At 48.2% G+C, this 14,865-nt stretch overlaps 1 protein-coding gene across 4 annotated transcripts in view; it reads right to left on the reverse strand.

Annotated features, from left to right (window-relative positions):
• XPNPEP1 (X-prolyl aminopeptidase 1) overlaps window positions 1-2,075 on the reverse strand; it is a 50,503-nt gene extending 48,428 nt beyond the window's left edge. For 3 of the 4 annotated variants that reach the window (XM_036898612.2, XM_057506306.1, XM_036898609.2), the window contains exon 1: window positions 1,924-2,075. In XM_036898612.2, coding sequence (XP_036754507.2) covers window positions 1,924-1,955 — 32 coding nt within the window. In that variant the 5' untranslated portion in view covers window positions 1,956-2,075. The remainder of the gene's footprint in view (window positions 1-1,923) is intronic. The other variant, XM_057506305.1, reaches the window with a different exon arrangement.
• Window positions 2,076-14,865: the final 12,790 nt, after the last annotated feature.

Raw genomic sequence — 14,865 nt, forward strand, 5'->3', positions numbered from 1 at the left:
CTTCAGCATACACTTCAACATCCTGGTATGCCATGAGGTGCATAAGGGGAAAGGAGCATGCAGAGAACTTCCAGTTCAAACTTTGCTAAGGTGACTATGACACATTTTTCTCCCTCTTTTTTTACAGAAATCCCAGCAGGGTTCTGGTTACCCTCCCTCTTACCCCAGCCCATGATGAGAATCATATATGCCTATCACTCTGAAAGGAGTGAAACAAGGACGGAGATGCTCAATCATGCCTCATGTGGTGTAGACAAGGATGGAACTGGAAAAGGTTCTAGGGTTGGTAAGTGGGCAGTGTTGTTTCTGCCTACCCAGAATCCATCCCTCCTTCTTTTGATCACAGCAACAATGGTTTCCTTTTGAGAATGATACTTCTCCACTTCCAATTCAAAGAACTGGAGTAAGTTTCACCCACTCACCTACAACATCTGGGACCCAGGCCTCATCAATCCATCCCTCTGGCCACAAGGATTGATTGTTTCAGGGATAGACATAAGAATCAAGTCAGCCCAGTGGGAATTAGATCTGGGATTTCTGCTCCGACCCTTTGGACTCAGCCTAGAACTGTCACACCCACCATAAGGAAAAAGTCTGCCTGAGATTGAAGCCAACACTGAAGAAAGCAGAGCCAAGAGATTCAAAAGAGAGGCCAGGTCTAATGCCAATGTTAGTCTCCTGGACTCAGCTGCACCGGAAGCCAGGTCAATTTACCTGTCAATTTTATGTGAACTGAAAAAAGTTGTTTTTAACACTGAATGGCGCTCAAATTCTGCCACTAAGGAAGACGCCTGGGGTGAATTGGCCTCCCTTCCCTCAGCCTCCCAGTTGAGTGAGGAATGATGCTCTACCAAATGATGGTGAAAAGACCGTTCTGTCCCCAAAATGTTGTGATTCAACGAAACTAACACAGACCACCTCGGTCCTCAAAAGCTACTTACCAGCCTAGGGCCTAACTCATCATTATCCACTTTCCCGACCCCATTTCCAGCACTTCACATACAGGCAGCACCTTCCACCTCACCACACCCTTCCACAGGGCCAGTCTGGTTCTCTACTCATCCCTAACATGCCAAAGCAAGCCCAAGTCCGGGCCAAGGTCGGCTTGCGATCTGTCCACTCACAGACGCAAACCATGATAGGCATTCATGTGAACCTGGTCATGCTGCCAAGTGTGTTCATTCAAGTCTCAACGGGTCTGAGGATGGCTGACCCTGTGTGGATCGCCAGGTAGTTTGACCTCTGGGTCTAGGGAACGCTCAACATCTCTAAGTCTCCCACTTTGTTAGCTGCTAAATATACTCTGGTTGTTGAGGGAGACTAGCCTGAAATGTGTTTCATTTGAGACTGGGGGTGGTAGGGAAGGGAGGACTGTATCCTTTTCACCTCCCTATGCCCAGGAAGAGCACAGGGCAAGTTACTGGTGGGATTCTACTGGAGATTATGCCGGTCCCTCGGTTTCCTCTCTGTGAAGGTGACAGATCAGTAGGGCGAAGGGCAAGTGCCCGTATAGTCAGGGCTGTAACGTGAGGATCAGATTCCCACAGAAGGAGGGCGAGGGCAGGCTCACCCACCTCCCCCGGACACCGGGAGAAACCAGGAGGGGCCAACGTCCTGCAGCGGCGGGGCCTTCCTGCCCAGCCGGGGGGTGGCGGCGGCCACCGCCCCCTCGGGCGAAGCGCAAGCCGGGCACACTTGCCCGAGAGCCGCGCTCGGCTACCCAGGGTGCCCGCGGCCCCGCCGGAAACTAACCGGAACTTGCCCGGCTGCACCGCTCCCTCCGCCTGCTCCCATTTGAGGGGCTCCCGCGAGCCGGGATCCTCGCCCGACTGGCGGTTCACCCGCCGCTCCTTGTCCCCTCGCTCCCTGCCCTCAGGGGTGCACCACGCGCGCCCGGACGCCGGCTCCCCGGCAGTCCCTCACCTCACTCGCGGTGCCTTCCTGGAGGCTGCCATTCGACGATGACGTGCCCCCGCTCACGTCAGGGAGCGCAGACCAGCTGATCACGCGCGGACCGTCAGGAGTGAGGGAGGCGTGCGCGCGGGAAGCGGGAGCGCGCGCCGGGCCGGCCACGCCCCTCTGGGCGTGCGCTCGCGCCGATGCCACGCCCACCAACGGAACCCGCCTACCAGCCGGGAGACTGGCGGGTGGGTACCTTCTCAGCAACGGGTTTGAGTATGGTCGCCGTGCCACCGTGCTTCGTTTCTATGCACTTTTCTTGGCCATTCCCATAGGACTTTGCCGGCTAAAGAGGCTGTGGAGCGATGAGCTGCCCTCCATGGATGTTCCTGCCCTTAGGAGGGCAGAAAGGAGGGGCACTTGGCCACTTCTGGGCAAGGTCTCGTTTCCTGCGACTTCAGACATGTCTCCAAAGTCATTTCTCCAGACAGCTTCAAAATCTAGCTGCCCACTCCACTTGAATAGCTAATACGCACCTCAAACCTAATGTGTCCGAAAGGCGCTCCTGGCCCAAGCACCAAAACAAACCAGAAACGTGCTCCACTGAACAGTCTTGGCCACTTAAGTCAGCAGCTGCTCCATTCTCGGATGTGCAGGCCAAAATCGTGGAGTCATTTCTGTTGCTGCTTTTCACACCGCACATCTGGTCTGTCAGAAAATCGTGTTGGCCCCGTCTTCAAAATAGATCCCTAAATCACTTCTCACCACCCCCACCCGTCGCCTCTCTGCTCTGCGTCACTGCTGCCTGATCCATGTGACTGATTACACGGGTGTCCCTACTGCCACGGGCACCTGCAGTCTACTCTAAATCCTTTGAAGTCTGAGATTTGTCCCTACACTGCTTAGCACTTTCCAACGGTTCCTCGTTTCACTCAGGCTGAAACTCTACTGCTCTACCCCCACCTCATTTCCTTCTGCTAGAGTCTTGCTCACTCTGCTCCAGCTCAACTGGCCTCCTTGCCATCTTTGAAATAACTGGTCACACTCATGCCCCCTGGGCCTTTGAACTTGTCTTCCCCCAAATATTGTGGCTCCCTTCCTCATTTTTCCCTCATCTTGCCTTCAAGTCCGCTCAAGTATCACCTTCTCAATAAGACCTACGCTGGCCACCCTATTTAAAATTGTAACCCCTCCCCAACATTCCTAATCCCCCTTTCCCTGCTCTAGGTTTTTCCATACTACTTATCACCTTTTAACATTGAAAGGTTTTCCCGCGACCCCAGTGACGAGAGGGAAGGAGAGCAGGCAGGCACGGAACTCGCAATGAAGTTTATTTCTGCGGAGACAAAATGGCTGCCTCAAGAAACTGAGGGCAGCAGCAGGGGTAGGGGATTTCTGGCTTTTATACTTGTCGGAGGGGGAAGCAGGTCAGGTGTTTTCTGAGACGCGTTGCTTTACAGGGAACCATTGGTGCTGTTTTTCTTGGCGGGGGCTTGCTCCTGGATGTGGGTTTCTTATATGCCCGCCTTTTGTTTTATATATACAAGCGGAGTGGGGGCGAAGAAGGGTTCTGTCTAGCTGCTTCCAGAGGGCGTAGAGGGGGTGCTTTTAGGGGTTGACGGTTTCAGTTTCCCGCTGCTGGTTTCCATCTTCAGATTTCAGCATGTGGTATCTTTGGAGCAAAAGCTGATTGATAGTTTGGTTAGAAATTTTGCTTATTTGGGATTTGAAAAATTGACTTAGGCAAGGTAGCAAAGAGCAGAGGAGGAGGAGAATGAGGAGAGGGCTGAGGATGGAGAGGAGCCAAGTGACAAGGGAGTTTTGAAAGACGTCAAACATGCCTGCGCCTCTGGGTGACTTCTTTAAGTCATCTGCTAATTTGGTAAGTTTGTGTATGTTTTCTTCAACTACTCCTGACTCGTTAATGGAATAACAACATTCTTCTCTTAAGAACAAGCATGTTCCTCTTTTTTCAGCGGTTAGCAGGTCTAAGGCTTGCCTATTTTGGAGGGTGACTCGGGCTACTGATGTGATTTGTCTTTGTAGGGAGGCTAGGGATGCTGTGGTGGATTCTAAGGCTGTCTGTAGTTTGGTGTTTAAATCGTCTACGGCCCATAGGGAGTGTCCAAGCCCTCCTCCAGAGAGGCCTAGGCTAGTAGCTGATGTAGAGAGGGAAAGTCCGATTAAGATAGGAAGGAAAGCAGCCCGTTTCGTTCTGGTTTTGGGAAGTAGCCACTCGATCTCTGCATTGCTATATAGGATAAGTTGGGGGACTAGAGTAACTGGAAGACATGGGAAAGTAGAATTTAGAAAGAGAGGTGACTAGGGTGCCGTTGCACTAAAAGAAGTCTCTAGGCTGAGAATGGACGGGGTGGGGGGGTGATTGTTTGGATGTGGGTGCAAGAGTGATTTTGGCAAGAGGTATTGTTAGGTATGATGCACGTTCGAAGGCTCTGGGTATCATTGCTTAGTTCAGGTTCCCATAGTGGGATGTTGGGAATGGGATGGAGGTTTTGGTGGGTAGAGGAAAAGTTGTACTGAGTAAGTTTAAGGGGTACTGCTGCTAGCAATGGCCGGGCTAGGGAGGCACACACGAAGCAATTTTCTGGAGCTATGGAGGGGGTTGTGATATTTAGAAAGGCTAGTGTTTTCTTTATTAGATGAAGCTAAGAGTATGAAGCGGGGGAAGTAGGATTAGAATTTTCATTGTTTAAGGTTTCTAGTTGGCTGGTAAGTATGTGTTCTGAATGTTGTATGTTTGTTGATAAAATGGAGTGTTCGGTGGCAACAGACACGTATTCTCTCTCTCTATTAGATATTCTCCAACAGGGGTGGAAATCCACTGGTTAGGGTAAAATTTTCCTGTGACACCAGAGGCCCATCTGGAATCCCAGGGATCTTTTATCATTAATAGGGCAGCATCGGTAGTAAAATTGTAAGCAAAAATTCCCATACCGATGTTCCCATTATACATATCACGCAGTTTGCAAGACCAGCAAGGGCAGCCTCCGTAGGTGGCGCTCCATTGCTTGCAGTAGCTTTGGGTTTGGTCGTAGAGGAAGCAGAGGTAGGGTCTAAAACAGCTGTGGCATTGAATTAATTTGGAGGCGCGGAGAGATATATTTAAGGCTGCCGCACAGCCAGTGATGGGGCAATCTGCTGTGCCGGCTAGAACTTGACTGTTCTTTGTATTTTTCTCTGTGTAGGTTTCCCAGACTTCAAATCTCCTCGCATACTGGGCTGGGGAAGGGGGTATGAAGAGGAGGAGAAGGGTAAGGAGATACTTGTGGGTCATGTTTAGCAAGGGAGGTTATTCTTCTGTGATGGGTGCGAGAGGCGATGAAGAAATCTTCTTGAGCTGGAGAGTGAGGGGTCCGGTCTGCTTGGCTGTGTATCGTTCTGTAGAATGAAAAAGTGAGGGGGACGGGTGAGTGTATGGTTTGCCATGGGAGTTGTGGAGCCAGTAAGGGAAGTTAGCTAATTTAACTGCAGTAGGGGTAGCTAGGATAACTTGGTATGGGCCTTGCCATTTGGGTGTGAGGGGGTTGCATGTGGCGTGGGGAGGAGAAATAAGGACTTGATCACCAATATGATAAGGGGCGACTGCGTGCTTGCTTGGGGCTGGAGTAAGAAAATTGGCATGGGACCACAAGAGGCTTCGTATGTGTTGAAGCAGGGGTGGCATGAGTGGGGGAGGGGGAGTTCTGGAGGCTCGGGGTGAACTCTAGGAGGAAGGACGGGTCGCCCATACATGAGTTCAAAGGGAGAGAGGAGGGAGGTTTCTTTGGTATACTTCTGAGCTTGAGTAGAACTAAAGGTAGCAACTTGATCCAGTCTAGATGGAGTTCCAGGGAAAGTTTGGTGATCATGCTTTTTATGGTGCGGTTGGTTCGTTCTTCTTTTCCTGATGACTGAGGGTGGTAGGAAATGTGAAAGCGCCATGGGATGGTAAGGGCTTGCGCGACGGCGTGTGTGATTGTGGAGGTAAATTCGGGGCCATTGTTGGATTGTAGTGAGGTGGGGAGGCCGAATCGTGGGATGATGTCTGTGAGGAGGAGGTTAGATGCTGTGGAAGCTCTCTTATTTGTGGTGGGAAATGCTTCTATTCACCTGGTAAATGTATCTACTAAGACTAGGAGATATTTGTTCTTTTTTACGGTGGGCATGTGTGTAAAGTCAATTTGCCAGTCGGTGCCAGGCAGGTATCCTCGGGCTTGATGGCTTGGAAAGACTGGTTTGTGTGTGGGTGTGGGTGGGTTCGTTTTTTGGCAGATATCACATGAGATGGACAGAGTTTTTAAAAAGGAGATATCCTCTGAGGAGAGAGAGAGATAGGGTTTTAGGAACTGTTGGACAGCTTGTGTGTTGGGATGGACAGTTTATGTAGGCATGTTAGAAGGGGTTTTGTAGGGGGCATAAGAGAAGGAGTTGTTTTTTGCATATGGCAGATGTGAGGTTTGTCAGAGGACAAGGCTGCTTGTTTAGCAGCGTTGTCAGCTCTGTTGTTACCTATAGTGATAAGAGATTGGTCTGTCCGGTGAGACTTACAGTGGACTAGGCCTATGGTGATGGCAGATGTAAGGCAGTAAGCAATGCTGTGATATGCTTGCTGTTTGTAATAGAAGACCCTCCTGTAGTAAGGAATCCTCTCTCCAGATGACTGCATGAGAAAATAATATGTGGAATGCATATTTGGAATCTGTGTATACAGTGAGAGAGGAGTTTTTGGCTAGGATGAAGGCTCGGGTGAGAGCTATAAGTTCAGCTTGCTGATTGGTGGTGTTAGGGGTAGGGGCTGGGCTTCAATAATGTCAGTAAGGGAAACTATGGCATACCCTGCTTGGCGGGTGTGCTGATGGATGAAGGAGCTTCCGTCAGTGAACCAGGTGTGGGTGGCTCAGAGCAACACGCCCTCTTGGAGGTGGGTTGGGTGTGGCATTAGTTCATCTAATGTTTGTAGGCATGGGTGTATGGGTTGAATGGGGGTTTGGACAGACAGAGTGGCTAGGTTGTAGGGGGGACATGTTTTGAATGTAAGAGAAGAGTCTTCAATGAGGGCTGTTTAAAGGGATAGAACTCAGCAAGGGGGAAGGGTTTCTAGACCTTTATAGGTTAGAAGTTCTGAGAGGTGGTGATGAGAGAAAATAGTGGTGGTTTTGCCAAACGTTAGTTTCTTTGCTTCTTGGATGAGTGTTGCTGCTGATGCTAGGGATCGCAGTCAGGGAGCCCACCCTCGTACGGTTGCATCTAGTTGTTTTGACAAATAGGCAACAGGAGCTATTGAGGGGCTGATTTCTTGGGCTAGTGCTCCCAGGGCGAACCCCGCGGTTTTCGGAAATATACAGTACAAAGGGGCAGGTTAAGTTGGGGAGGTGTAAGGCTGGTGCCTGTAGTAAGGCAGTTTGAAGGACTTTAAATGGGTGGGCTATAGGATATGGGAGGGGTTCTGAGAGGTCTCCTTTTGCAGCTGTGTGTAGAGGTGCTGCTAACAAGGAGAAGTTGGGGATCCAGTTGTGGAGAAAATTGGCTAGGCCTAGGAAAGAGAGAATTTCTTCTTTGGTGGTGGGGATGGGAATGTTTTTTATGAACTGTTTTCTACATACTGTGATTGCTTTTTTCTCTGGGGATAGAAGAACTCCAAGGTACAAGACTTCAGAGAGTGATAATTGTACTTTAGAGGGTGACACGCGGTAGCTGCATGAGGAAAGGTAGTTTAGAAGTATTGCAGTGTCTTGCTGGGATATGGTAAGGAAAGGACTACAGAGGAGAAGGTCATCAACATATTGAAGAAGAACAGAGGTGGGTAGAGAGAGTTGTTGGAGATCTTGAGCTAAGGCTTGCCCGAAGAGGTGAGGACTATCTCGAAACTCTTGTGGGAGGACAGTCTAGGTTAGTTGCGTGGAGTGGAGGTTAACTGGGTCAGTCCATGTGAAGGCAAAGAGATTTTGGGAGCTTGGATGAAGGGGAATGCTGAAGAATGCTTCCTTTAGGTCGATGACAGAGAAATGGGTGGTTGCAGTGGGAACAGAGGAAAGAAGAGTATATGGGTTAGGGACAACTGGGTGAATGGGGACTACAGTGGAGTTAATGAGACGGAGATCTTGGACTAGCCTGTAGGCTCCATTTGGTTTTTTTACTGCTAATATGTTGTAGGGTGAGTTGGTTGGTCTGATGAGTTGTTTCTTAAGGATGTCTTTGATAATCAGCTGGAGGGCTAGGAGGCTGCAAGTGGGCAGTGGGGATTGGGATTGGGATGGGAAGGATGTAGGGTTTACAAGTTTGATTTGTACGGGGGAACATTTGGCGATGGATGGATTGGCAGTGTCCCACACTTGAGGATTTACGAGGTCTGGAGGCAAGGGTAACACAGAAGGAGAGGGAGGGGATGGTTTGAGGGTGAGAAGGAGTAGAATCGCAGATGAGTTAGGCTTGAGGTGAGCTGAGGGATTAAAAGTGATGGCAGTGTTAAGTTTGTGCAACAGATCTCTGCTAATTAAGGGAGTGGGACATTGGGGTAGGACAAGAAATCGATGTGGAAATGTGGAATTATGGAGAACACAATGGAGGGGAGGGGTTATTAAGGGTTGATAGGGAGAGCCACAAACTCCGAATGTGGAAATATTTGAGCGAATCGTAGGGCCCTTAAAACTACACAGGACGGAGTATGCAGCTCCAGTGTCTAAAAGGAAAAAGATGCACCGCCGGGCCACTGTGATAGTCACCCTAGGCTCCCATAAGGTGATAGTGTTGGCCGATTGTGGGAGCCCCGAGCCCCATCAGTCTTCAGTGGCGAGGCCGAGAAGATCGGTGTTGGGGACATGGGGGCTGGCTGGCCCAGCGCTTCTCTGGGCACTAGGACAGTCTACGCCCCAGTGGCCTGGTAGGTGGCATTTGGGGCAGGGCCTGGGGGGCTTTCAGGGACTAGGGCATACTCTGGCCCAGTGTCCGGTCTGCCCACATTTGAAGCAAGGACCTGGCACACTCTGCTTGGGTGCGGGAGCAACATGGGTTTTCGCAGCAGTGGCTGGTAAGGCTTTAGCCATCAGTTGGTATTTCTGCTGATACTTATGTTTTAAGGCTTTCTCATCTCTCCCATTGTACACTTTAAAGGCCACTGCTGGGACTTCTGCCTGTGGAGTTAAGGGTCTTCTCTCGAGACGTTTTAGTTTCACTTTGGTATCAGGGAAGCTCTGAGAGAAGAAGTCAGTCATGAGAAGCTGCTTCCTATCTGGGGTCTCAGGGTCAAGGTTAGTATATTGAAGAAGAGCTTTGGTAAGTTGGCCAAGGAAAATGGAGGGGTTTCCATTTTTGTCTTGGATGACTTCTTGGAGTTTTTCATTATTTGTGGCTTTATGGGCGGCTCTCTGAAGCCCAGCAACAAGACAAGTGGTAAATTGGTCTCGTCTGATTATATCACGGGGATGATTGTAGTCCCAGTTAGGGTCTCGGTCAGGGATGGCTTCTGTCCCTATGGGGTGAGTGGGGTGGTTAAGTGGATATCGTCTGCATGTGCTTTAGCCTGTTCCCACACTCGTCTGCGCTCTTCGGGAAGGACGGTACTGGAAGGGATTACATGTATGTCATGGAAGGTGAGTTTGTAAGACTGGGTAAGGTATTAGAATTCTTTATGTAGGTGGAGGGGTTAGAGGTGTAGGAGCCGAGCTTTTTCTCGATTTGGGATAGATCAGAGAGCGAGAATGGCACATGAACTCTCTCAGGGGGGCTAAAAGGTGGTGTTTAGCTTTGCTTCTGGTAGCTGGAGGGCTGGGAGGGAGTGGAATGGTAGAGGGGTCTGTGGGCGAGGAGGAGGGAGTGTTGGAAGATTAGGCGAGGGGGCGGCAGGGAGTGGCGCTGAAGGTGTTGCAGGAGCGCGAGAAGGGTGGTGAGGAGGAGGTTCATTAGCAGGGTCATGGGGGGGTTAAGAATTTTGAAGAACGGCAAGATGTTTGGGGCCACATGAAGCACAGAGGGAGGGTTTATTGCAGAGGAAGGTAAACGCTTGAACGTAGGGGATTTCCTTCCATTTGCTCGAACGCTCACAAAAGTTGTAGAGGTCCCTCATGACCTTTGGTTCGAGAGAACCGTTAAGAGGCCAGGTGGTTTGGTTGTCTAAGGGATATTGAGGCCAGATGCCGTTGCAGAATCAAATGAGTTTGAAGGGCTTAAAGTCGGGGTGCGAGTGGAGGGTTTTGGAAGTTATCAAGGAGGCACCCTAGAGGGGAGTCAGCCGGAATGGAAGCCTTGTTTCCCACTGCGACTGTGTGAAGACTCTGCTCGGCGCCCAAGGCGTCCCGAGGAGGCTGAGGGTCTGAGAGACAGCAGCAGGCCCAGACAGCGGTCGTCACCACCGTGGCTGAGGCTGCGAGCGTAGGACCGACCAGAGCCCGGTACGGGGGCTTCCCGTGGGGAATTCTGAGTCCGTGAGAGAAGTCACGGTGGAAAGAGGCTTTGCGAGGGAAGGACGTGAGGCTGGAGGGGTGCTAGGACCCTGGCTACAGGAGCCGACCGTAACTGTGAGCGTCGGGGTTGGGGGTTCCCCCACTCGAGACCGCCTGCGAGAGCGCCGGACGGTCAACGGTCATCTCTCCAGTACGGTCTCCAGCGTTTAAGCCAGGGACGGGAACTGACCAGTCGGAAGGTGTTGGGCGTTGGCAGAGCGTTCGGGGGGATGGAAGGGCGAATTGGGCCGGGCTGGGGTCGGGGAGCGGGCTCTCAAGGCAGCTCCGATTCCCGAGGGAAGGGCAAGGTCAACGAGAAGCCCTCGTCCGAGTCACGGCACCAATGAAAGGTTTTCCCACGACCCCAGTGACGAGAGGGAAGGAGAGCAGGCAGGCACGGAACTTGCAATGAAGTTTATTTCTGCGGAGACAAAATGGCTGCTTCAAGAAACTAAGGGTAGCAGCAGGGGTAGGGGATTTCTGGCTTTTATACTTGTTGGAAGGGGAAGCAGGTCAGGTGTTTTCTGAGAAGCGTTGCTTTACAGGGAAATGGAAACTTAAGGACCATTGGTGCTGTTTTTCTTGGCGGGGGCTTGCTCCTGGACGTGGGTTTCTTATAAACATAATAAAAATTTTACTTGTATTGTAGTCTGTTCCCTCTTACACAAACACACATAAAAGACATAGCCATCAGTGCAGGGACTGTCTGTGTAGTTTAATGATGAACAATAAATGACTTGTAGTGAATTCCATTATATATTTTCTGCATGAAAGAATGACCCCTAAACGTGCAGTCCTCAAAAGTAGGGACCATAGCTCTCTTGTTCACTGTTAGGTTCCTGGTGTTTAGAATGGCACCTGGCGCAGACCATTTAGGAAATGTTTGCCGCATGAAAGTGACCATATTTTTAAAGCTGATCTACACCTCTTGCTTTGGCCTTGATGAAGACTAATATTACCTATATCACATAGGTTCTGCTGCCTGCAAGAATCTGAAGTTCTAGTTGTTATTCAATAAGCATTTAGACAAGCTAAATTAGGCCCTGTAAAAAAAGTATGGAGGAACTAAAAGATGTGCCTTGGAAAGCAGCAGACGGCTCTTCCACATCCCCAGATTTATGGAGCCCAAAAGAGAGAGATTGTAAATAAAATGATGGTTCTGAGACAGGGACCGTGGATGTAGTCAGAGTAGGGTGGGGGCCTCCGGAATAAGCAAGGCAAGATATTTACAGTCAGAGCAATGTAACTGCATGCAAGGAAACCCCCTACCAAAACTCTGTGTTAAACATTAAGCTCTAGAGTCATTCTTCAGTGAGATCAGTTGATACTCCCCAAATAAAGGAAAGTAGGCCATGTTCTTATTATGCTATTCATTTGTAATCATGTGTAAGATTCACTGTAGCATGCTAAAAGAGACTTAATGTCTCATCAAGGAAAAACATCCTAAAACTACTTTTAACAAGTCCACACCCTAAGCCCTTTATCAGTTCCCCAAAATCCTCAACTGCCTATAAATCCCCTAGACAACACACCACCCCTTGGTGTCTTGTCCCCTCCTGGCATGTGCCAGGAGCTCTGTCCTCTCACTGTATCTCTCAATAAAAGCTTCTCCTTGGCTCCCCTACCCTGGGTGTTTGCTAAGTTCATTCTCTGACTCCAGAAACAAGAACCCTGGCATCATTTTCAGCCCACATCTGAGAAATGGTGGGGAAGATCAACTTGTAAGAGAAAAAAGGAGATGTCACAGAGATAGATAAATGGGACCTAAAAAGAATAGGTATTTCATAATCATATTGCCTAGAAGGAGTTTCCTCAGAATTCATGGCATCTGGCTTTAGGAGCAAAAGAGAAATACTTTGTGTTCCCTGAACCAGATTTGAATTTCTGTTTACAGGATAACAGCATGCCTCCCATTCTTGAGCTTCTTGTAGGAGAATCTCAGAGAGAAGTTGTTGAGCCAGTTTATCACCAGAGGGTGACAACACTAAGGTTATTATGTCAGGCTCTTCTGGCCCTGTGGGCCTCACATGTTTGAAGAGGTGGGACAGTCACACTAACATTTACTGAGTGCTATATGACTGGCCCACAACATTCCAGTGAGTGAAGAACTGTTATCCTCATTTTACTGGTTGAGGAGACTAAGGTTTGCAAAGATTAAGTCACTTGCCCAAAGTCCTCAAGCTGGCCAGTGGTGGGACTCTGGTATACATTCAGGCATAAAGATGGATTCCTAGTCCCCCAACACTTAATCAATAAGTGATATGGAAGGGACCCTAAAGATCAGCTCATCCAACCTCCCAACACATGCAGTAGAGAGAGAGAGGCAGCCAGACTGGTCATTCAAACTCAGACTGGTTAGGTTTTATGCAGTCAGACACACTGTGTGTGGAAACAAGTTATGGGTTGAATTGTGCCCCCTCACAATTCATATGTTGAAGCCCCAGCCCTCAGTACCTCAAAATGTGGTCTTATTTGGAAATAAGGTCACTGCAGATATAATTAGTTAAGATGTGATCTCACTAGAGTACTGGACTCCTACACCGACATGACCAGTGTCCTCATAAAAAGGGGAAATTTGGACACAGAGGGAATGCCATGTGAAGATGACAGCAGAGATCAGGGTGATGCACCAAGCTAAGGAGCACCAAAGACCGCCAGGGGACCACCAGGCACAGCATGGCACAGATTCTCCTTCATATCCCTCAGAAGGAGCCAGTCATGCAGGTACAGTAATCTTGGACTTCCAGCCTCCAGAACTGTAAGACAATAAATTTCTGTTTAAGCCATCGAGTTTGTCTTTGCTACAAAAACCCTAGGAAACAATACAAAATAAGCTCTAAATGGACAATTGGTCAAGCGTGGAACTGTTATTTTGGCCACACAACATTTTCCTTCTGGTAAGCATATTCCTAGTTCCCTCTGAGGACTCATCTTTCCTCCTTCCCTCCCTCCCTCCTTCTCTATCTTTGTTATCCTGGTGTTAACACCTGTATTCCAGGAGTCTGTCCTAACCCAGGCGTAAACCACAGTGATAGGCTGAGATTGCTATCAGACTAGGGCAATGAAATTTCCACAGTGAGAGCTGAAGCTGAGGCTTGTCCTCTGCCAGGCAGGAACCCGGATGTGTATTCTCTTGATGCCTCTACATGCAACATGTGAATGGCACCAAAGCAACAGAAGGCAGAGCAAAGAGAGAGGAAGAGAAGCAGAAATTTCATAACATTATTTGAGCCCTGAATCCTGCTATGCCTGAAACCAGATGTCCTCTTGGGTTTTTCAGATGTCAGCCAAAAAATTTCCTTTTGTGTTTAAGTCATTTTGACATGGATTTTCTGTCACTTGCAATCAAAAGATTGCTCACTGAATCATTTAAGTAAGTTATGTTCCATCTGTACAACTGAATTTCATGCATGAAGTAGATAAAATTTTATTAATGTCAATAATTGTGAACTATGAAATGGAAGAAGTAGACTATAAAATAATGTGAAATCCCATTTTTATAATTATATATGTATGTACTGATATAGGTACATTTTCCAGAATAAATAAGAAGAAAATGGTCCACAAACTATTAACAATGCTTATCTTGAGGTACCAGAATTTGCAGTGATCTTAATTTTGCTCTGCTTCTTTGTGTTTTTTTTGCAATTTTTTAAAAAGAAACTCAAAGTACTAATCATTTTTCTGACCCTTTGTCCTTTGAAGACAGAATAAAGGACCTGTTCCCCACTCCAAATGGGAGCACCACAAGCAATACTCACCCTCCAGGGCTCAATGTGATGGTTGATGCTCTGCCCATCTATTGGTGTGTACTGGGGAGAGGGGACTGACCTACAACCCTTCTGGTAAACCCCCAGATGAGAGGACTGAAAAAATTAAAAGTCTTGCAGGATATCAAACCAAATTACAACTTCAGAGGAGGATTTTAACCTTTTTAAACATTTTTATTTGTTCTAATAAAATTGATGGTTAGAAGGACCTGTGAGTAAAGACTTTATGAGTAAAACTTTCATAAATTATTATAAAAGGGCCTTATATTTTGTAAAGTTAACTGAAAGACAGGCTTGTGGTTACACCCTAGAAAGGAATGGGAGCATAAAAGCCAACTTTCAGGATTGTAGAGATTGCCAAAACAATGTACTGTAAATTAAGGGTGGGAGAATGCATTTGGCTCAGTTCAGAATCCACTCACCCTTTGTATTCAATGAAAACTGAACTCAGACCTTTTGATATCTGAGTTCTATTTACTCTTGGCAAAGTTCAGTTCTCTGGTTCATGAAAAAAAAAAACTTTTAAGAGGCCCAGAGGGTTTCTTGGACATCAAATTGTTCTTGCACAAACAACATATTGATGAGCTAAGTGTAAATGAATCAGAAACATACAGAGTAAGTGAATGAAACGTACAGATCCTCCCAAGCTAGAGAACAAAAGTCTCAGGGAAGCACTATGCTTGTTTCTTCCTTTAAGGAATATTCCTTTTTACTATAGTTTACCCCTTTCTCAAGAAGTCTTTGAGGGACCTTTGTAA

The sequence above is a fragment of the Manis pentadactyla genome, chromosome 8, assembly GCF_030020395.1.
Source record: "Manis pentadactyla isolate mManPen7 chromosome 8, mManPen7.hap1, whole genome shotgun sequence".
Taxonomy (NCBI): domain Eukaryota; kingdom Metazoa; phylum Chordata; class Mammalia; order Pholidota; family Manidae; genus Manis; species Manis pentadactyla.